The 24329-nt window shown below is 43.6% G+C and overlaps 1 protein-coding gene and 1 long non-coding RNA gene across 2 annotated transcripts; one reads left to right on the plus strand and one right to left on the minus strand.

Annotated features, from left to right (window-relative positions):
* Positions 1-685: 685 nt before the first annotated feature.
* LOC122461033 lies at positions 686-15572 on the plus strand. The gene is made up of 3 exons (XR_006282717.1): positions 686-747; positions 11294-11392; positions 15375-15572. It is a non-coding gene; the product is annotated as an uncharacterized LOC122461033 (long non-coding RNA).
* On the minus strand, positions 6650-21582 carry TMEM254 (transmembrane protein 254). Its single transcript, XM_038409821.1, has 4 exons — positions 21129-21582; positions 17853-17956; positions 14621-14680; positions 6650-9315 (listed from the first exon to the last, which is right to left on the minus strand). Exons 1-4 carry the CDS (start codon positions 21219-21221, stop codon positions 9195-9197), a joined length of 378 nt encoding a protein of 125 aa, XP_038265749.1. The 5' UTR covers positions 21222-21582; the 3' UTR covers positions 6650-9194.
* Positions 21583-24329: the final 2747 nt, after the last annotated feature.

Below are 24329 nucleotides of genomic sequence, written 5' to 3' on the forward strand. Positions count from 1 at the left end.
CCACCTATTCAATTACCCAATTCATCTGTCTCTTCCTTCCTAATCTCAAAAGCATCTCCAAATAATTAATCATCCCTGTCCACTCTCTGCTCCCAAATAAATCTTTCCCCACACCATCCGCTGGGGAGTAGCCCACTTTTCCCACCAACCCAGCCTCTGGCTCCATCTAGTATGGCTCTAGCCCCAATCCATCAATTCTCGCCTTTCCCCAATCAGTTAATTCCCTACCCCTTCCCCTCGCATGCTGAGATCTCTTATTGCAACCGTTCACTTTCCTGTCAACCTGCTCCACAACAATTCTGACATCTCACTCAGGCTCAGTCCTATCAAGCCTATCATTCTATCCTCTGCACTGCTGTTCAGGTCTTTCCTTGCCACCCTGCCCCCTCCAGCTGTACATACCTCCCAGCCGGGCTGTGGAGATGAATAAAAGCACTTTCTCTACTGCTTGATGTATTCAGTGTTTGCTCGGCCTTTACAGACAACAGAGAGCTGCATACACAAATTGTCCCCGGTCAGAGCTAGTACAGAGCCTTCAAGATCTAAAAGAGATCTTATGACTTCATTGTCATAGCACCGCTGCATCTGAGTTTCCCTAGGGAATAGAGGGAAGCCAGGACCCAGGGGAGTTCTGTCAGAAGTAGGGGTTAAATCAGCTACACCTGCATCTCAAAGAGCGCTGTCTCTAAGGCCTCAGGCTGTTGGTAAGAGGACTATTCCTTCACTGCCTGCAGGAATACGCCAAAGGTATGTACTTTTAAACTGCTTATATAATTATTGTTAAATGTGTTTACTTGACGGGTCTCTAGGAAAAGACTTCATTTTGCATTGGCTCAATAATGAATAATCAGATCTCTTTCCCCAAAAGAGGTTTCTCTTCTCTTTGCTAATAAGATCTTATTGTTTTGTGGGAAGGCCACATCTCCACAGTAGAATTTGGCTCAAGACTACACGTCAGTCAAATGAAATCTCTATTCGAAGATGCAGTATTCTCAAGTGAGCTGCATAGTCCAGTACTTTCTACAGATATGCAAACCACTTTATATTTTGAATAAGGATGGCAAATGAATTTTTTTTTTATTATTCATCTTCATTTCATTTCAATTTGTGAAAAGAAGGAAGAAAATAATCGGTTGTGCTGTTTACACAGCCCTTCTCTGGGGCTGGGCCTCCAGACTTGGAAAAAAAACCCATGATACTGACAAGACATGCTAAACTAGCAGGACATGGATCATATGCTGAGGCTGTCATTAAGCAGCCATGTGTACAACAGCATGATAAACACAAGAGGAACTCAATTTATGTTATTTAAGGCCACTTCTGTTTGCAAGAAAAACCATAAATGTTGCAATACCTTTATATCTGTTGAGCTAACACCAGTGGGAGGTGACCAGTAAAGACATTTCACTCTTGCAATTATGACTGGAATAGTGCCAGAGTTGTGGGTGCTAGCAAGCTACATGCAAATGGACAAGATTCTCAGCTGGTGTGGCTCTACTGATTTCTGTGAAACTATGCTACTTTACACCAGCTAAGGATCTGGCCCAGAAAACCAAATCCTGGTCGTACTAAAGCAAATGTGCTTATTGCTCCTTACTTTGGTGAGCATTTTACCCAAATGGAGAACATTTTTGGATAAGTGTGATAGTGAAGGACCAGTCTAAAATATTGTCATCTTTGTTAAGCTTTGATTCCCATTACATACCATGTTGTTTGATTACAGTTCCTACTTTTGCAATGTAAGAGAATATCATTAGATCAACATCCTCTTTTTAAAAACTCTTTGCCCAAATTTATGTTGATATACCACTAGTTGACAAATAATTGTAACTACAGCTAATAATCCTACATGTAAACACGAGATAAATAAATATACTGCAATTTAGAGGAAGTAAAGCATTGCTTACATATCACAGTGCTGAATGTTAGCCATGAGCCTGGAAGGAAGAAAATCCAAAATTTTAAGATGAGCAGAGAAGGCAAGAAGGAGAAAAACAAGAAAGACAAATCAAATCCAAGAGCAATTGGAATATTATTCTGGAAGATGTAGTCAGGCGTAAGCTCATCTCATGCTGACTGGAAAATAAGTGTGGTTGCATGGTTCTTAGTTAAATGTCATAGAGTAAGATTTTAAAATGTAGTTTAGGAATATTTATGGAACTTTTCCCACCATACGTATTCACTGATTTGTGCCCTAATATATTAAACAGATGCGGATAGCTTCAGCCTCTTCCTTAGCAAATCGCCAAGAGTTCTTAGGTAAGCTTCCTAGGCTCCATTGTGACCTGGTATTAAGGAATGGTTGGACTGGCGATGTGCTCTGCGACATCAAGGAGGGCTTTGTCATTAATCAATCAGGAACTCATTCATCAACCACAAGACAAATAAAATGTCCCTAACAACAGAATGAACCCTCAGGGACTGATCCAAAGCCTCATGGAGTCAAAAGAAAGACTCCTGCTGTCTTTTGTAGGATTTAGATCAGGCCCTAAAAAAGACAAAATCTGGTATGATCTAGCATCTCTATCAAGAAGCTATTCAGGAGTGTTTTCAAGGTTCAGCCCTCTCTTTTAGGCATGAGGAAGTCTTCTAGAAGCAGATGGCATGCTTCTTGCTGCATCTATGTTTAGCTGACCTTATAAGAGAGGTCCAGAGCAAGCCTTCTGAGCTTTCCTCTTTCCCCGGATTCTGAATATAGCATCCTATTTCTCAACCTAGCTTGACAACGAAACTCATTCAGTTAAATAAGGCATTACAACCTAGCCAGGTAAGCACCTGTTTACTGAGCACATTGACCTGGCTGTGGGGTTTACTCTGAGATATGCTTTGTGGGAGTGTATGGTAATTGTGAACATAAAGCTACTTGGAAGTGAAAGTTACTTTTAAGAGCTTGGAAAGTTTCCATCCCTGCTGTTTTAATTCTAAGAAAATTTGATTACTGAACAAACCCAGCATGCGGAGTGGTTTGTGAGTGATAAGTACTTGCATCACTTAATTTCTGCTCATCTCTGGTGCAAGACAGACAAACTAACTTTTCTTAGTTTGACCTGCTTACACAGAACAGGCCACTGCTGAGGCAGTCATCTTTGAGTCTCTTGGCATCTGTCCCCAGGAGATTTTATATTGGTTCTGTTTCATTAACACAGTTCTTTGCATTTTGTCCTGGGCAGCGTGCTGAAAGCCCAGATGGCAAGCAGGATTTTTCCGTATACTTCAGTGTCAAATGGGTTTGAAAATAAAGCTTTTCTTTTCAGTGCCCTCCTTCCCAACCTGGGTGAAGCTGAGCTGAACTCATTTGTGAAATTTCTCTTTGTAATTCTCTAGTCTGTATGTGGTAAGAAGTGTGAGACCTTGTGCAGGTGGGAGAAAGTCTTCATTTAATCCTATTTTTAAAAGGACTGTTTTAAAAACACTTTCAGGTACTTTAGTTTAATTTGCAAAATGTATACTTCAGTGAGTATACTTCTACTGGTTAGGACACAGATTTGGAAACCAGGAGACCTGAGGTCTATTGTCTGCTCTGCCACTCACCTGCTGTGTGACCTTAAGCAAATCTTGTCACTGTTCCATGCTTCAGTTTCCCCACCTGTAAAATGGGAATGATTTATATACTCTTTTGTAAAGGGATTAGAAATTTATGGAGGGGAAAAGTGCTATGCAGGTGAATTCCATTTATCTGAATTTCAATTATCCCTACAGCATAGTTAACCAAATGAACAATGTGTCCCCCATGTATTTAATGAATTTGTATTAGCTTGTCAATTAAACTCTTAGTGCCTTTTGGCACTAATCAATGGCTTTGTATTTGAAAGGCTGTTATGGTTTCAACAGCAGGTTGGCAGAATGGCAACAAAAACTCACTAAAGTTGAATTTTAATCTTTTTAATAAAGTATAAATACTAAGCAAGCATCAGCGTTATTCAGTTTTTCCCTCATATCAGTGAAACTGCACTTATACCACATCTTAGTGATGAGGCTGAGAAGCTATGTGAATCTGCACCTAAAAATAGCACTTCGGTTTATCCGACTATCCAGTTATGTGATAAATATCCATGCCATTTTGGATTAATGGCATTCACTTGTATAAAACAAACTATTGGTTTTGTCATTATTGTGCTACAATACCCCTGGGAAAATTAGACTTTCAGAGATCATAGCCGAAATAATTGTGACTTTTTTCCTATCTTTTATGGGGCTTAACTAGCCCAGAAAAGAAATGGAAACTGGGCTTGATCTAAAGCCTGTTAACTCCATGGGAGTTTTACCATGTTTGAACAGGCTTTGGAATCAGGTCTGTTATCAATTCTATTTTTTTTAAATCTTTTGTGAATAAATTAATACTGGGGTGTATTTATATTGATGGAAAACTTGAAGGACACTGTTGGTAGATCCAAACGTCCGCCGTACGTCTTCACCACCACCCTCTTGTTAATCTGAAAAGTTCATGAGTCATGTAAACTATCTGTAATTTTTCAAACAACAAATGTTTCAAGACTCTTTTTCCCATTAAAACAAAATCAATGGCACCAGACCAAAGTGCATGTGCAATGGAATGTGGAGAGAATATTTTTTAAATAATGGAAAATGTCATCCTCTAAAAATCTAACATTTTTTTAAAAACAAAACAAAACAGTGCCCATTACCAAAGATCGCTTAGCTAGTTATCACCTGAATTTATTTTTCACAGTACTGTTTTCTTATTCTGTGGTGAGATTTTTCTTGCCTGTTTCTTTCCTTCCTTTGAAAGGATAAACCCACCAGTCCTTCCTAAGAGGTTGCATCCTAGCTCCAAGCACTACAAAGATAGCTGTGCAGAGCTGGATTTGGGAGCATGCCCACCTCACTGTGACTGGTAGCCAAAAGCTGTAATGAGCATAAGCTGTGGGTTTGATTTGGAGTAGCACCAGGGCACCTTTATGCCACTCTGTGCTGAAGGCCTCTAGCTCATGAGGAGCTGGCACAAGGGCTCCATTCTGGCCAACTCCCACCCCCACTGGTGTGTGGGGGGGGTTGTAGGTGGTGAGGACGCATGGTCAGAGGACACTAAGTTAGAGTAGTAACTAACTAAACTGTAACCTACATCAGAGGCTGCAAAGTTCACCAGCTGCCATAGAATATAGGGTTTGCGTTGGGGAATTCCTGCCCCAAGTACAGGGATAAACTAAGAATCAGGACTTGTGTTCAGAATCTGAGTATAAACTGAACTATGAGCAAGTGATTGTTCCTTTCAATTGTGGGGTAAAGGTATAAATACGTTAGCAACGCTGAACTTGAAGAAACAAAAGGATTATAACAGTAAAATGAAGGCTTGCCCCTTGGATTGGCAGCCATATCTTGCTGAAAGGACCCAGGGGGCAACCCTTAATACTGGGATGTAGTTAGCTGTGAGATTAGTCTGTACGGTATGGAGAAACAGGGTAAGACCCAATATCCTAAGTACCTGCCATTTTTGAAAATCCTATCCAAATTGTTATTTCTGTGTGCATACATATGGTGTTTTGAAAACAATGAAAAGGTCCTGCTGATGAACCATTTGTCTGTGATGTCTAAATATTGACCTAAAGTATACAAGACCCTTCATAACATTGTTTTTTCCTCAGGGAAGAGCCCATCCTCTTGTCTCTATCCTGGGCCTGACTCTGTTTATCGTCTCCATTTCTCTTTCTCGTCAATCTTCTCCTTCTTGTATTTTAAACCTTTTTCTTAGCAGTAGGAGATGGTGCTGGTGATGAGGAGCTCTTAGTGTCCCTTTCTTTACTTCTCAGGTTTCTTGGAAGGTGCAAGAGAATGGTTATCAACTCCCAACGTAGCTTACTGCTTCGCTGCCTTATTGTGAAAACCTTGCTGGCACACCTCTGCCACAGCACCATGAGTGCTTTAAGCTGGTAGTTGGATGGATTTGTAACGATGCCTGCTTCATTTGCCATTGTTAAAAATACCCATCTATATATCTGTGGCCTTATCTATAGTTATGGGCTACTTTAATGAATTATGCAATGTTGACTATCCCTGCATGTTTCCAGGGAGCCTTTATCATAGTGCAGCAGGAGTTTAATTGTCTGAGGCAGGACTTCATCTCTCTAATATCCTCATGACAGCAACACAATGCAGGATTGGCAGACAACTCCCTGCCTGCCATTCTTTGATGGCTCATAAAACTTGTTAAATTGTCAACGAAGTATTTAACAGACCCATAGGATTGTTTAAACTGAAAGAATCTTCCTTGGAACTCATGAAAATAAAGATATTTACACAGTATGCTGGACTACTGTGTACATTTTTAGATATGGAGAGAATGAGGAATATTGACCTGTGGCTAGAACAGGGACCTTAAGAGTTAAGATTCCTGTGTTCTATTCCCAGTTCTGCCATGATTAACTGTAGCTTTAGAGAGGTTATAATCTGTGTCCTCCAGTCTAATAACTAGTTCTCAGGCATCGAAAGTGTGTAGAAATCTTTTGTGTGGGCGTGTGTGTGTGTGTGTCTATGTATGTTTAAAAAAAAAAGCATATGTTAAATGGGCATTTCAGACAGCTGTGGTTCACAGTGAGTATTTATACTGGGTATATAGGTATTTGTTCATATTTTGTGTTTGTTTGTCTGGTTAACCTACTTTGTCAGTTCACAAAAGTAGAAGTCTCAAGACAGCTTTTTCTTTCTATTTTTTATTTTTAGGTTTCAAGGATCAGAAGTTCTAAAGGGGTGGGGGGAATGAAGAAATGAAGCAAAGCTTGTGCTCTCACACCCTGTTCTTTTGTAGCAGGTAACTCTTCAGGTGTGCCTTATATACCTCTACACTTAGAGCAGAATTTGTCAAGAAGTTAACTCTCTATGCTCTAGTGCTTGAATGAAGCCTCTGCACCCCTTTACTAACTGCTTAAAAAAGGCAGTGTCAGCATTGAGAGATCTGGCAGCCTTGGTTCACAGGCTGATGTAGGCACCACCTGAGATATTTAAGATTACTCACGGTGACTCCACTACTGCAGCTCGGGAGCTGGCAACTGCTCTCTCCATTTCTGTAAGAGCCATCAGGGAGTCTTTCCCCCAAAAAATATTTTGAATTTAGCAGCTCAGATATTTTAAGTGGTCATGCTCCTTTGGAGCAATGTTAAAACATGACAGAACACATTTTCAATCTCTTAATACTACTGAAATGTCCAACAATAAATAGACAGATACATAGTGTACAGTAGAGTGAAAGCTGTCAAACCACAGACAAATTGACTGCTTATTAGAGGTGGTCTAAGAAAGATGGAGCAGCATTTTACTCCTTATATTTGGGGAACTGCATAATACAGAGTCTCTTGGACCAGTGCATTAACATCTATTTGAAAAGTTAATTACACTTCATTACAGTAAAAGTAGATATAAAAGACTTCTGTTTTGAGATAAGAAAATGTTATCTAGAAATCCTTCTAATTAACCTTCTAAAATTTCTATTGTATCCGACTTCTATGTATTGTTAATCAGTCTATCAGAAAATAGCTGCACTGAGTACCATCAACAAGTTCTCTGTCACCTTAAATTAACAGAGTGAATTGCTTCACTACATATTCTGGCTCAGATCATTACACATCATCCTGTGTAATGAAGCCACTTGTTAGTGTTCCTGCAACCTTAGGGACACTGCCCTCTGATGTGGGAAGACTGAACTAGAGAAAAACATGTAGTGGAATTTCAACCAAAAATGTTGGTGAAAACTGTTTACTGAAAGCCTGGGAAAACAGTTCTAACCTAGAACAGGCAGAGACTTCTCTACACTACATAAGTAAAGTGTCTCTCTGCTGATGTGGAAGAAAAACTACTACCAAAAAAAGGGTAGTTCTGCCTTAATCCCTAATGCTAACTAGTGTGGTGGGGTTTTCTTTGGGTGGGAGTGGAGAGGAATTGTGGTTTTCAGTAAGAAGCAAACTGAACACACGATATACGTAAAGCTAAGATTTTGTCACGGATATTTTTAGTGCAAGTCAGGGACAAGTTACGGGCAATAAACAAAAATTCACAGCAGCCCATTACCTGTCCCTGACTTGTACTTAAAATATCCGTAACAAAATGGGTAGGGAGAAGGGTCCAGCACACATCATTGCTGGGGCCCTGGGGTCCCCGACCACCCACAGCAATGGGGCAGCTGCAGGGTCCCCAGCTCAGCACTCCAGGGGCCCCCACCGCCTATGGTTCAGAGTTCCAGGATCTCCTGGCTGGCTGGGACCTCCGTGGCTGGGAGACATGGGGGCCCCCCACAGGGGCGACTCGTGGTAGGAGCACAGAGGGCTAAGTGCCCCTCCAGCTGGGTCAAGTGCCCCCAGCAGCAGGCCTGGGGCCAGAGCTGGAAGGGAAGAGGCAGGGCCAGAGCCTCTCCTCTTCCAGCCATGCTGCCTGCTGCAGTGCAGCAGCTGACTGGGAGAGCACCTGCCTGTGGCAGCAGCAGGCTGCCCCCAGCCTAGGCTCAGCTTCTGGGGACAGGAGCTGACTCTGAGCAGTCTGGGGCGGGGCTCCGACTTGCTCAGCCACTGTCCAGAAGCCAAGCCTGGGTGGGAGACAACTTTCATGACAGCCAGGCACTCTCCCAGGAAGCTGCTGTCCTGCACCAGGCAGCATCTGGGCGTGGCTCTGGGGCTTGGCTGCCAGGAAGAGCAGCTGAACATGCCAGGGGGTGCTGGCACAGCAGGACAGAGCCCGCCCCCCCGCCCGAGGGTAATTTGGGATGGGGAGGGGACGGGGAGAACACAGGGGCTCTGGCTAGGGGTGGCAAGGAGTCACATGGGGAGGACACATCCTCCCCTTTAGGTGGCGCCCCCTTTGTGTCCCTCCCACGAGTCACCTGTGGCCCTCTACCACCCGTGACTTCTGCAACCTCAGTGACAAAATTGTAGCTTTAGACATAGGCCATTAAAAAACAAACTGAGGGCAGTGATATTTGGTCTCTGACCCAATATGGACTGCATTTTGCAATCACAAAGTGAGATGCTCCATGTTCCCGTACTAATTTCTTGAGCTATCAAGTGAGCCCATATCTCAAACCAGGCATTTAATAATAGCTGTGATACCATAAGACTGCCTTGGCATGAGTGCACTGGCTCACATAACAAGAAATGCATTTTAGATCATTCATAGCAACTAAACACATAGGGTGGATCCACTTTCTGAGAACAAGGTAGAGATATATTAGCCTCATTTGCTTCTTTCCCAATCCTTTATCTCTGCTTCTTAGGTGGAGGCTTGTAGGCTAGCAGGTGGGAGAGAGAAGCTATACCAAAGAGGAAGGTTTGGATGAACCATAGACATTGAACAGAGCTGTCAGTGATGCCTTTGGTCCTGCAGTAAAACAAAGTTAAATTTTATTTAACATACTATATGCTCTCCATAAAAGGGGACGTGAACTGGATCTAACACATGACTGATCATATTGATTGATGTTTACAGCTCAAAGCACCTTGATGTGAGGAATGTTTAGTAATGAGGCTCAACTTTTACCCTCCATTTCACACAGTCCTCTGTACTACTAATGAAGACTTGTTAACCATGATCACTAGACATGTTTTTCTGACATTTTAACTCAAGTTATTGATACTGTCAATGTTAACATTATGTACAGTCTAAGCCTCATTTCCTGTATATACTGAAGTGCAAAATAAGCATGGGGATGAGACATTTGGCATTACTTGTGTAAAGTAATCATGAAGTCAAGTACAGTATGCTAAGCAATCCCTACATGATACAGAGTTTATTAATGTATTTTCACTATGGAAAGAGCTTTTCAGTCACAGTGGCAGCCTGGATAACAGACAGCAAATTAAAGTTAGCAAAGGAGGATGTCTGTGTGTATCTTATGAAGCAGGAATTTCAGGGGCAGTGATGAGTAGTTAATGTGAACAGATGAGACTTAGCAGCAACAACAGGGATCATGTTTCTTAAACAGTGTGAAACTTTTTTCATATGGAACAGCTGATTTGCATGTGGAAAGTTGATTCTGTGGAAACACTATTAGCTAAACAGACTAATGCTTTTCAGTGCTTTATGTAATGATTTCAGACTACTTTGTCAGTTAAAGAAATCGGCTGCACAGTGATAGTTAGCAATTCCAAGAACAGTACATCATAGAGTAGAGGGAGCAATATTAACCCAGATTCATTGAGATTACACTCGAGTAGTTTTCTCAACTGTCTTTGAATTAATACAGTTTGCAACTTTTGTACTGACTATACGTTTCCAAGGTAAATTCAAACAAAATCAACATACAAGGCACACTTAACGCTAATTTAACTGAACCTCTTGAATGTTCATTAAAAAATCCATGACCTCAACAGGTGCAGGGTTGGCTAACTACGTTGGTGTTTCTCTATATTGCAGCAAGGAGGAAGAGAGATGATCTGGTGCAGGATCAAATTCTGGAGTGTGGTCTGGAGCAGATTTCACTGCTCCACAAGCATTCTGAGAGCCTATTCTTCACTAGCCAGCGCTTGCTACTGATGGAAGCACACCTGCTAGTTAGTCTAAGGAATAAGACAAGCCTCCAATCCTCTCCTTCACCCATCAGGTGCTACTGCTTTGGAAATCATAACTTTCACTGGTGAAACCATCAGAAGAATGGCTTCTTTCCGCGCTGCAGCCATTTCCAAGAGCGTAAGGCTAATAGTATCAAGAGAACTAGCATATGCTTTAAGTCACTGTAGACTAAGTCCTGGGAGTGCACTGAGATTCATTAAAAACAATCCCAAAAAATGTGAAGCTCTGACTTTTTTCTGCCCTTCCTTATAACGAGTGGGGAAAGGGTAAATAGATAATGCCACAAAAGCTCCTGACAAACTGGTCAGGAACTAAGTGAAAAGCTCATTATTGGAGGTATAAAAATAGCTGATGGGCTAGACTCAAGTTCTGATTTAACATGTATAATAGAGGAAGCTTTAACTTTACATGCTGCCTCAACTTACTTGGTGCTCCCTCTACCAATTTCAACAAAAATATCCTAACCCTATTTATACTGTTGGGCCCTATCTAGATGAGGAAGATGAGCAGATAGTAAATGTGTTAGCTAATACCTGTGAACATGTTTTTAGTACCTACTATACAGAAAGCCAGTGTTTAAAACACACTAGCTCTATACTCTTGTAGTCCAAACAGGGCTTTAGTGTTCCTTACTTTTTTCTGCATTCATTGAGTTTTTCAAATACTGCAACTTGCTTATGCAAGATTACACTCTTGCAAAAAGTGTGTGTATGTATAATATAGGCAAACAAATACTTTCTACCCTCAATGAGAGTTAACTGTTCGATTTCATTTCCTCTCTCCTGAGTAATGTCTACAAGTACTACTGGAAAGAGGATGTTAGTATCATTGGAACGATATTAACAGCATCTGTGTGAGCAGAGGCTTATCAGAAACAAGGTGTTAAGTAAGTACTCTCTATTTCTTCCTTTTCATAGCACTTTACATTTTACTAGTGTTTTATTTAACTTAAGTGCTTCCTGTAGGGTGCAAAACCTAGAAAGGATTGTCATACCTACTATGTCTGACATAAGGCAGATGCTCTTGTAAATTTGTGCACAATCTTAGGTATTTTTTAACAGAGAGAGAAGTCTGCCCTTTCTACCTTTTAAAACTGGGAAGTTATATAACTGCAAATAGGCATCACTTCATACTCTACTTTTAATTAAATCAACTGAGGACAACTTATTTTTTTTTTCCAAATACAAATAATCTGAGGGCCATATTAAGCAATCGTTACATGGACAAAACAAAAGCACTATTTACTTCGAAGTTTTGTTTGAATAAGGAGTGCCAGAAGGCCTGTGACAAGTGGAAGAAGAGCATGTGTAGGTTTCCAGAACACTGCATGAGTCTTCCCTTTCCCAGTACACATGAACCAAGATGTAAGCAAGACTGCAACTTGGTAGAAAAGCTACATAATAAGTTTTTAAAAAAATCAGTTGAAAGTATTATGTTTCAAAAGTATTGCTGATCAACATGGGGTTTAGAGTGAACATAAGAACGATTACTCTGACTGTAGAGCCTTCACAATCTTTTACTCCTGAGCCATATACATCTTCATTAGAGTAGGGCTGAACTTCTGGACCCTGTGACCGATGCAAATAGAATTCCTTATATTCCAGAATTCCTTTATACACTTATGCTTATGCTCCAATATGTCCATTAGTCTATAAGGTGCCACAGGACTCTTTGCCGCTTTTACAGATCCAGACTAACATGGCTACCCTTCCGATATTGTATACGCTTTCTTCTTCACAAAAACCACTAAGTGGCAGCCCAGTCCCACCGAGCCCCACACTCGCATTTTTCACAAGATGTATCAGCTCTATTGATTACAAAGATGCTGAGAAGTTATTTTATAGAATCACAGAAATGTAGGGCTGGAAGGTCCTCAGATCCTGCACTGAGGCAGTACCAAATAAACCTAGCCCATCCCTGACAGGTGTCTGGCCAACCTGTTTTTAAAAATCTTCCATGATAGGGATTCCATAACCTCCCTTGAAAGCCTATTCCAGATCTTAACTATCCTTATGGTTAGAAAGTATTTCCTAATATCTAACCCAAGTCTCCCTTGTTGCAGATTAAGCCCATTACTGCCTGTTCTACGTTCAGTTGACAAGAAAAATAATGGATTACAGTCTTCTTTTTATAAGATTTGACTATTAGGTCTCCCTCCTGAGTCTTCTTTCCTCTATATTAAACATGGTCAGTTTTTTAACCTTTCCTCATAGGTCAGCGTCTCTAAACCTTTTATCATCTTTGGTGCTCTCCTCTGGACTCTCTCCAATTTGCCCACATCTTTCCTAAAGTGTGGCACCCAGAATTGGACACAATAGTCCAGCTGAGGCTTCACCAGTACTGAGGAGAGTGGAACAATTTCTACCCTTGTCTTGCATACAATACTTCTGTTAATACATCCTAGAGTACTAACTTTTTTCCAACTGCATCACATTGTTGACTTGTTCAATTTGTGATACACTGTAACTCCCAGGTCCTATTTCAGCAGTACTGCCAGCCAGCAAGTTATTCCCCATTTTGTAGCTGTACATTTGATTTTTCCCTGTCTCCAACTCCTGTCTTAAGTGTGGTTGTCTTTATTGAATTTTAGCTTGTTGAATTCAGACCAATTCTCCAGTTTGTCAAGGTCCTGTGAATCATGTCTTCCAAACTGCTTGGAACCCCTCCCAGGTGTTATCAGCATACTCTTTGCTCCATTGTCCAAATCATTACTGAATAGTACCTAAACCAGGAGAGATCCCTGCAGAACACCACTAGGTACACCCTCCCAGTCTGACAGCAAACCATTGATTACTTTTTAAGCATGGTCTTTTTGACAGCTGTGCACCCATCTTAAAGTAATTTCATCCTGACCACATTTCCTTATGTGCTTATGACTCTGGTGTGTGAGACTGTATCAAAAAGCTTACTAAAATCAAGATTTCAAATCTACAGCTTCTCTCCCAGACACTTGGCCAATAATCTTGTTTATCTTTTGAGATCTGCTTAAAGAAAAGCCCCTAATTTGGTCTTAATATTTGAAGGCATGTGAAGGGATGTGCCCTTACTCTGGTGTAGGGGAGATCAACCAGCTCTTCTGGGCCTGTTTAGCACTAAGGAGGCAAACCTGCAAGGCTTGTTCTTCCTGTAGGGGAAGGAGCTTAAAAGGGGAAGGGGCAGTGAACAGGAAGAAGGCTATTCCACTTCAGAGATTGCTGCCAACAGATACTGCTGCTTGTGACCATTGCCTTTTCAACTGACCTAACTGGCAGCAAAGCAGTAAGTCCCTAGAGGGGCAGAAGGTAGGCCCCACTAAGGCGGTAATAGACTCTGATAGACCAAGCTCATAGAGCTGAATCCAGAAAGACTGCTGGAGAGACGGGCCATCTTGGACTCTGTTTTCATCCCGATTCTCTTCTCTCATAAGGGAAAGAGTATAAATGATGGAATGGGGGAGAGGGCAGGAGCTCCCTTGACCCCTCCCCTCCCGACGTACCAGAATTGTTTTTATTCTACTTGTTGATATGACTCCTTTCTATAGCACTCTGCACTATAGTTAGATTTGGAAAGATTAATCAGTAAATGTCAGTAAACACCAATTTAATCAAACATACATATACCAATAAAAACACTTTTAATCAATAATAACTGAAATTTGCAGATAAGTTAGAAAAATGCTGCTTGAGAACTCAGTTTACGGATATTTATTTACTTGGTACATTTTGACAACTAGTGTTAAGGGTTATAAGGCTTTAATGTTTTGAATTTCAATGCCTCATTAAAAAATTCTGATACTTTTCAATTTCCCACAACTGAAAACTTAAATTGATAAAAATAAAAATAAAAAGTTTAAAACCCACAGATTTGCTCAATTGTGAAAGTTTAAATGCAATAGAAAAAAAATGCTAAAACTGACAGCCATTTAAAAAAAAAAATTTCAATTCTGGCAAGTTTAACTGAAATATCAGAGCACCACATGAGAGATGAACTCTTCCTCCCAAATTCCCTCAGTAACAGTGCTTGAAGTTAGGTTCCTAAACCCATATTTACCTTTTTAGGCTTTTTTTTATTTTTTTTAAATCTTGGCCATAAAATCTAAGATAGAGAGGAATTTAAAAAACCACACACAACTTACTTGCATAACTTGATACTGTACAATGCTTCAGCTATATGAATTCCCCAAGCAAGCCAAAACCTGGTAAAATAAGCACATACATTAGTTTTAATGTTGTTGAAAATTAGGACCACACTGTGACCATAATGCAAAAGATTGAAAGATGATATTTAAGAAATAGACAAGTTAGCTTTCTGCTTTTTCTACAAGACAGAGAAATTTGTAATCTAAGGGCAAGAGGCAACGTCTCTCTTAACTGTATTCTGACTAAGGACAAGCTATGAAGTTCAGGTACAGTGCACCACCTAAAGCACCTGGTATCATCCAAAACTTTTCATGGTATATTTGTGAAATAGCAGATATTGAGCCAAATCCTATAGGAAAGTATCAGGCTCAACTTTCAGCGAAGACAATACAAGCTTGCCTCACTACAGAATTTAGCCTTGTATTTATTAGAGGTGAAATCCAAGTACCAGAGAAGTCAAATGGTCAGACAGATGGTATGAAGAGATCAAATACATGCCTAATTTGGCATTTAAGAAAAGACTAGCTTTTCAAATGAGTCAAAAGCGGTCAGTCTTCAAAATGGAGTAATGATGAAGCAATTTGAAGTTTTTAACAAAGCCCTTCTAAAAACAGGTCTATGAAATCGTTTTGGTCTGTGTAGATATGTTCTTGTAATGTGCCCTTCTCTTGTATATTGGTGCCAGATACATGCTTTTCTGAACTTGTAGTATTTGTCCACCACCAATTTTAATGTGCAGCTTTGTTCCAGTTAGGAGCTGTGGATACCAATCTGGAATCTGAAGCAACACACCAAGGCACACAGTAATTTTTATCTAGATACTGAGGCCTTGGCTACACTTACAGATGTACAGCGCTGTGAGTTAAGCCCGCCTCCATACAGCTGAGTAGGGAAAGCGCTGCAGTCTGTCCACGCTGACAGCTGCCAGCGCACTGCCATGGCCACATTTGCAGCTGCATTGGGAGTGGTGCACTGTGGGCAGCTATCCCAGCATTCAAGTGGCTGCAAACGTGCTTTTCAAATGGGGGGGGGGGGTGGAGGGTGACAGGGAGCGTGGGGGGAGGGGGAGTTGGTTTTTGGGGTGCTGAGTCTGTCAGCACGCTGTCTTGTAAGTACAGACCCCACTCCCTCCCCCGCCTCTCTCTCACTCACTGAAAGCAAACGGCAGCTGTTTCTTTTTTTCTCATAGACGAGATAAGCAGCCGCTTGCGGAAATGGACCCCAACCTCCCCCTCCCCCGCCATGGCCTCTCTCTTCAAGCAAACTCGGTCGGCACTCCAAACGGAGCCCCCCCTGCCTGCCTCTCATTCATTCAAAGCAAACGGTAGCTGTGTTTGTTTTTTTGATAAGCAGTCCCCGAAAGGGAGCTCTGAAACTGCACTTCCACATCCGGAGTTCAAAACAAAACAAGAGAGGACGCTTCAGTTAAAAGGATTATGGGGAGTTTCCGTAATCAGTGCGTAAATACGTTACTCCCCGTGTACGCTGGAGGGTCTCAGCCAATGCGCAACAGCTGTTAATCCTCTCGGGGAGGTGGAGTACCAGGAGTGCTCCAGCTATAGAGTCAGAGCGCTCGACATGCCTTGCCAGTGTGGACGGGGAGTAAGGTAGAATGCTCTGGGAGGCTTTATTGCGGTATAACGTGCAAGTGTAGCCAAAGCCTAAGTGTTCCAAGTTCCTCTGGTGATTGGAAATCACAGTAAGATTGAGTCCTGATTCGGTGCATGGTGATAGGAACAAAGAATGAAGCCGGAATGTCCTAAACAGTCTAAGGTCCTCTTTACACACAAGTCGTGAGAGCTGGCTGCAATAAAGGATTATCTAAACATAGATATTTCTTCAGAAAGAGCTCTTTCTGCTCTAGTTCTTCCTGAATAACTCCAAGTGTGGACACTTACTCTGGAATAAAAATGTGTCCTCACATAGTTACTCAGGAACAGCCTGACTGAAAAAGCTCTTTCTGAAAAACTCCATATATAGACCAGCTTAAACTGCATAAAGCCTTAAGTGTTTTGTAACCCAACAAAACCTTGGTCCTGTCTACACTATAAATTGTAACACCTTTAACAGAGGTCCTTCAGTGTAAGCTGAAACTAAGGGCTTGGCTACACTTGCAAGTTATAATGCAATAAAGGAGTCCTGGGTGCACTAGCTCACTACCCGTCCACACTGACAAGGCACGTAGAGCGCTCTGACTCCGTGGCTACAGTGCTGCTGGTACTCCACCTTGGCGAGAGGAATAACGTTTGCTGCGCCCCTACTGGAGCACCATGGCACCAGTGTGAACAAGGAGTTGCATTACTGGGCTCTGATCAGCCTCCGGAAACATCCCATAATCCCCTTAAGTCAAGTGGCCACTCTTGTCGTTGTTTTTGAATCACTGCAGGAATGTGGCTATGATGCCCTTTGAAAGCTCCGTTTCTGACATCCGGCATGCTTATCTGCTCTGAGACAAAACAAGCCATTAGGGTGGAATGCTGTGTGTGTGGGGGGGGAGGTCTGCTGCTGTCTGAACTTACAAGACAGCATGCTGACATGCTTTCAGCCCCCCCAAAACCCACTCTCTCCCCCCACATACACACAACGCATTCCCTGTCACACTCTGCTCCCCCACATTTGAAAAGCACATTGCAGTCACTCGCATGCTGTGATAGCTGCCCGTAATGCACTGCTCCCAATGCCGCTGCAAATTTGACCACGGCTGTGCGCTTGAAGCTGTCAGTGTGGACAGACTGCAGTGCTTTCCCTACTGTGCTCTCCAAAGGCTGGTTTAACTCAAAGCGCTCTATGTCTGCAAGTGTAGCCATGCCCTAAGAAGTTGCAGCATTAAGGTACACTTCTACCTTCTGAAGAGGAAAAAGTGGGGAAACAGCCTGCAGTGTCTGTACAGCCATTTAGGGATGCTTCCAGGGAACAGAAGCACTTGAGGAAAGTTAATAAGAGGACTCGTAAACTTAGATATTAACTGTTTCCAAGAATTATTTGATAGATATGTTCTTGTCACCCGAAAGACAGCAAATTCCCAATTCAGCTTCTGGATCTTGGGAACTGGCCTTAACAAGTTTCATTCACCTAGCCTTTCACCACTCCTACCTCCACTGAGGTGAAACACAAGCCATTAAAATGTAACCAACTATCAAATTAAATTATGGAATCTTAAGTAGGGGGTGGAGATGGAGAAACAACAATGTAAGTAGCAAAAACATTAGCTTTCCAAATCAAACTTACCCATTATATAGAAGTTTGGGGTGGTTGTCCACTAAATATTTAGTAAAATGGCCAAGTTGTCCCAGATTCTCGTACGGTATTGTTGAAGGTAAAAAGACTGCCCACTAAGAGAAACATACACTTTAGTAATCCCAAAATTCTTACTTTGAGAAAACATTAAGCTTGAGACTTGAAATTTTATTCCTCTCATCCCTCCTCAAATTTGCTTGCTATTAAATTGGACCCTTATACATGCTGATTTCACATGTGTGTGCCATTTTCTCACCTTTACCCATTTCTCCCTCCATCCTTAACAGGCAGGCTACTAGCCCTCTAAGACAGAGGCGGGCAAACTGTGGCCCATGGGACCGTCCTGCCCGGCCCGTGAGTTCCTGGCCCCTCCCCTGCTGTTCCCCCTTCTCCGCAGCCACGCCACCGCACAGGCAGCGCTCTGGGCGGTGGGGCTGCGTGCTCCTGTAGGGCAACGTGGAGGCAGGTCTGACTCCGGACGGCCGGCGCAACTGCCAGATGTGCTGCTTTGAGCGGCATGGTAAGTGGGCAGGGGGCCAAAGGGTTGGATAAGGGGCAGGGAGTCCCGGGGGGCAGTCGGGGACAGAGAGCAGTTGGATGGGTGGAGGTTCGGGGGGGAGTGGTCAGGGAATGGGGAGGGGTTGGATAACCCCGGGGGGCCCGTCCGGGGGTGGGGGGGTTGCATAGGGGGTGGAGTCCCAGGGAACGGATAGGGTCGGGGGTCTCAGGAGTGGGCAGTTAGGGGACAAGGAGCGGGGGGGGGGGGGTTCGATGAGTCAGGGATTCTGAGAGGGGCAGTCAGGGGACGGGAAGTGGGAGGGGCAGATGGAGGCATGGGCCAGGCTGTTTAGGGAGGCACAGCCTTCCCTACCTGGCCCTCCATACAGTTTTGCAACCCCAGTGTGGCCCTTGGGCCAAACTGTTTGCCCACCCTTGCTCTAAGATGACTGCAACAAAAGAGGTGCTCTTAGGCTGGGGGACTAAAGCAAAACAGGCTTACGACTGCATTTCTTGTGCTAGTTACACCAGATGTAGGGGCTGAGGAGATGGAAGGGATGAATGGTAAATGCACCAAATGAATCGTTAACAGACAGGAATTATGCATGATGTTTGACAGGCAAGATAAATTGTCTGTGGTATGAAAAGTTCAAAATCTAACTTGCCAAGTTCCGTAAATGCTGAGTAGACACTGAAGGTGTAGGAGGAGGGAGGAAAAGCATAACAGCAGTATCATTATACAATCGCTTTGGTTGGTAACCAGTATGTCAGAACTTGCACAATGCTTGAGTTGTGCATGTGCAATACTTTTTCCTACCCCAGAAATGTTTTGAGGAGGAACTGGAAGGTAGGGACACGGGGTCAGAATAGAAGGGAACAGAGAGCAACCAGGTAGGGGGGAAGACAGGGGAAGGGTGAGGGTAGGACAGAAAGGTAAAACAGGCAGGCAGGGACTAAAGTTGTGCAGTGCTGGGACAGAAGTGAGTTTTTAAATGGATAAGGCCAATTTGAAATCTACTAATTTCAGGAAGTGGTTCAAAAGTATTTTTCTAAACCACTCCTGCTGATTTTAGTAATCTAACTTTTTAAAATAATTCTCTCATGCTTGTTGCTTTGGGAAAGATCCATACAGACAAAAGGAAAATTACTATACGAAAGAATCAAAGAAACAGACCATAAATGGCTGTCAAGTACACAAACTGAACTTTCCTCTAGTGTCCATAGTATTCTTGGGTGTTAATTGAAACAGTAGCCAATGTCCATTTTTAAATATAAGAATGGTTTAGTCACTGTGCCAATACAACCCTTAGTCTCTTTGGGCTTGTTTACACTGGCACTTTACATCGTTGCAACTTTTTCACTCGGGTGTGAAAAAACACACCCCTGAGCGTAGCAAGTTTCAGTGCTGTAAAGTGCAGGTATAGACAGTGCCCCAGTGCTGGGAGCCATGCCCCTCCAGGAGGTGATGGGTTTTTGGGTAGGTTTTTTTTTTTTTTTGGTGTTTAAGATCACTGGCAGAGCTCTCTCCCAGCACTCTGCCGCAACTAACAAGCCACGTTAAAGCACTCCCACGGCAGCACTTTAACGTTGCCAGTGTAGACTAGACCTTTGTTAAATCTGCCAACAAAAGTCCAAAACATAATTGTATTTGCAGTTGTCTCAATGAAACTCAACCCACCACCACTTTTTTCACGCAATTTACTGATTGGCCAAGTGTAACTTTTGGTCTCTACTCCCGTTAAGAAGTGGTTTTACCAATACACACTTCTGTCTCAGCTTCCACTATGTTGAAATTCTAGAATATTGGAAACCTGTCTCCCCTTCTGCATATTCAAAATTTGCGTTACCAGTGCAATGCTTCACCTTCTCCTCTATTTAAAGATGTGCGGTCCATCTTCAAATTCCCTACTGGATCCCCACTCACTTCAGAATTCAGTTCAAAACTGCCCTTATTTTAAAAAGCTTTGATGGATGTGCTTCTGCTTCGTGCCCAAGCTAGTGCACAAGTTCATTCCTCGGTTCGAATGAACCTTTTTCCTGTACAAAATCTTGCCGCTGGGGCCTCTGTCTGCAATTTATTTATTTATTTTATTCCAACTGTTGGTAATACTGGGTCAGCTCTCTACATTTAGAGCTGGACAGAAGGCTACTGTACACAAGTCTCCCAGTGTTTGACACTATGCCAATTTAATGTACTCTAAGCATGTTTAGCCGTCAGGGCAGCGGGAGCTTTGCGTGCACAGGAAGAGCGCACTGCTGGTATCAGGGGAAAATACGCTGCTCTTTGCAAGAGTGGGGGGTTGTTGTTTTTTTTTGGTAGACATACAAAAATCCCTACTCTCGACAGGCCTTCTGTAGGCGATAGCATTGATCTGCCATGGCGGTATCTTGAGCAACTTCACCATCTCCTGGCAAAGTTTCTTTCTGCTGTCACCTCTCGGGGGCGGGGGGTGGTTTATATCCCACTTGCATAAACAAACGAGGTGTGTGTGGGGGGGGGGGCGGGGGGAATAGCGACCCCTAAACCAACTGCCCTTATTATGCTGTTTTCATTTTCCTCACCTCCTAAATGCAAGCCACCACCTCCCTCACTGAGCCCCCCCACCCTCGAGCCCTGCCCCCCCGCCCCAGCACCCTCTGTCCGCCATTACTCACCTACCGCCTGCAACACGCCCCCTATCGGCTCCCAGCGCCCTCTATGCCCGCCGCCTCCTCATCCGTGCCCCATTCACCCTAGCCCGGCCCCCGCGGGGGTGCCCGGCTACTCACAGCGAAGGAGCCTATGGAGAGGGCGATGACGCCCATCCAGAAGCGGTTGGCGCAACGGAAATAGCCGCCGGGGGCCGCCGCCGCCGCCATCATGCGAGCGCGGGCCTCGAGCGCCGCTCACGGCCTCGCCCCACGGCCGCCCGAGGTGAAGGGGGAGAAGCGGACTGTATCACCCGGACCGGACCATTCCGGCGGGCGGGGGGGGGGGGGACGGGAGTGAGGACAATCAGGCCGGAGCTCGAAGCGCTGCGCTGGGGCGGCTGGGGCTGTGTCAGAAGCCCCGCCCCTCGCTGGCTCTGGTGCTGACGGCTCAGCCCTGCTGCGGGCCGCGGGTGGCGTCCCAGCGGGGCGGGGATGGGCAGGGTGCGTTCGCGCGCCGCGGGGCTGGGGCTGGGGCTGGGGCTGCGCTGCGCGCGCTGGAGCTCCCCAGGGCTCTCTCGCCAGGGCGTTGTATGCATAGAGCGCCACGGCGAGGCGCTCTAGGCATATCGGTCTGCTTACTGCACGTGCCCCAGCCTCAGAGGGGCTTCGGAGTGGCCGCCCTGTTAGTCTGTAGTGGCAAAAAGAAAAGGAGGACTTGTGGCGCCTTAGAGACGAGCCAATTTATCGGAGCCTAAGCTTTCCTGAGCTACAGCTCACGTCAGCGGATGCATTCGGTGGAAAATACCGAGGGGCGACTGAGATACGCACGCAGAGAACATGAAACAATGGGTTTAGTCATACACACTCTAAGGCCTCAGACGGACTCGTCAGGGCGGCACAACTTGCTTGTTGAGTGCGCCGCGTTCCATGCTGCTGCCAGCGTCAGCCCTTGGAGCAGGGAGTTTGTTTATAACCAGAAAAGCAGTACTTGTGGCACCTTAGAGACTAACACATTTAGTAGAGCATAAGCTTTACCAGAGGCATGGTGATTAAGGTAACAAAAGGCTTGTGCTTAAATTAAGGATCCTCTGATGATCCTCAAAAAGAAAAGGAGTACTTGTGGCACCTTAGAGACTAACAAATTTATTAGAGCATAAGCTTTCGTGAGCTACAGCTCACTTCATCGGATGCTGTAGCTCACGAAAGCTTATGCTCTAATAAATTTGTTAGTCTCTAAGGTGCCACAAGTACTCCTTTTCTTTTTGCGAATACAGACTAACACGGCTGCTACTCTGAAATCTGATGATCCTGAAAGCATTGCCGGGCGCTCCAGTTGAACGATAGGCAACAAAGGGTCAGAATAAATGGGCAGTCCTCAGAATGCTGGGGGGTAAATAATAAATAGTGGTGCGTCGTCCTCCCTCCCCCCGCGGGGTGTGGGGTCTGTACTGGAACCAGTACTGTTCAACACGTTCCTAAATGATCTGGAAAAAAGAATAAACAGTGAGGTGGCAAAATTTGCAGACAATCCAAAATTATTCAAGCTAGCTAAATCCAAAGCAGACTGTGAAGAGTTACAAAGGGACCTCAGAAAACTGGCTGACTGGGCAACAAAATAACAGATGAAATTCAGTGTTGAGAAATGCCAAGTAATGCACATGGCAAAATATAATCCCAAGTATATATACAAAATGATGGGGTCTAAATTAGCTTCTACCTGTCAAGAAAGAGATCTTGGAGTTATTCTGGATAGTTCTCTGAAAACATCCGCTCACTGTGTAGTGGCAATCAAACAATGTTAGGAATCATTAGGAAAAGGCTAAATAATAAAACAGAAAATATAATTGCCTCTATATAAATTCATGGTATACCCACATCTTGAATACTGCATACAGATCTGCTCACCCCATCTCTAAAAAGATATATTCGAATTAGAATAGGTACAGAGAAGTGCAAACAGAAATGATTAGGGGAATGGAACAGTTTCTGTAAGAAGAGAGATTAATAAAACTGATTATTCAGCTTGGAAAAGAGAAAATTAACAGAGATATGGTAGAGGTCTATAAAATAATTAATGGTGTAAAAAAAATGAATAAGGAAATGTTATTTATTCCTTCACATAACACAAGAACTAGGCATCACCCAATGAAATCAATAGGCAGCAGCTTTAAAACAAACAAAAAAAGAAATTTCTTCACAGTAAACCCATGGAACTCATTGCCAGGAGATGTTTTGAAGGCCAAAACTATAATAGGGTTCAAAAAAGAACTAGATAAGTTCATGGAGAATAGGTCCATCAGTGGCTATTACCCAGGATGGGCAGGAGTGCAACACCATGCTCTGAAGTGTCCCTAGCCGCTCTTTGCCAGACGCTGAGAGTGGGTGACGGGATGAAGCGCTTGATGATTACCTGTTCTGTCCATTCCCTCTGAAGCTCCTGGCATTGGCCACTGTCAGAAGACAGGATACTGGGCTAGATGGACCATCGATCTGAACCAGTATGGCCATTCTTATGTTCTTATATATAACCTGGATGTATCTGACCCTCCCACTGTAACCCACTAGACCCCACTCCCCTCCCAGAACCCAGGAGTCCTGATGGAATCTGTCTCTCTCAACAGAGTTAGGGCTTGTCTACATTGGGAATTTACAGCGCTGCAACTTTCTCACTCAGGGGTGTGAAAAAACACACCCCGGAGCGCAGCAAGTTTCAGCACTGTAAAGCGCCAGTGTACACAGTGCACCAGTGCTGGGAGTCACGCTCTCAGTGCTGGGAGCTATGCCACTCGTGGAGGTGGGGTTTTTTAGCGCTTTTTTGGTTTTTTTATGGGATTTTTTCAGAGTTTTTTTTTAGCTTTAGCTTTGCCAGTGTAGACTAGCCCTTAGTAACAAAGTAAGAACGTACATTAAAATTGTAAACCTAACCAGTGTCCCTTAAGTGACTTGCCACAAGATGTCAGAACACGTTAGTATTAGAGCTGAGTGGGTCTAATATTTATTTAATTTTCTTTCTTTTATATAGGAATTAGCTACAGTGCTCCTGTTAGCTAATTATTAAATTATCTGCCAAAAAACTAGAGTTTTCAGGTCCCTAAGTGACCCCTGGAATCGCGCTTAAAGTGCCCGCCTCCACAAATCTGAAATGGTGCCCAGGGTGGGGGTGGGGCAGGGATCTTAAATCTTTGCTAACAAAAGGCAGGTTTTTTACAAAGGGCCTGTCTACCTGCATACTCAGACTTGCTCAGGCAGGTGATTTTTAATGGAGAGAGGTATTCCCTGTGAATCCCACATTGTGCTCATTCCCACCATCAACCGCTTCTTGTTGCTGTTCTCTCTCCC

The sequence above is a fragment of the Dermochelys coriacea genome, chromosome 7 (genome assembly GCF_009764565.3).
Source record: "Dermochelys coriacea isolate rDerCor1 chromosome 7, rDerCor1.pri.v4, whole genome shotgun sequence".
Classification (NCBI taxonomy): domain Eukaryota; kingdom Metazoa; phylum Chordata; order Testudines; family Dermochelyidae; genus Dermochelys; species Dermochelys coriacea.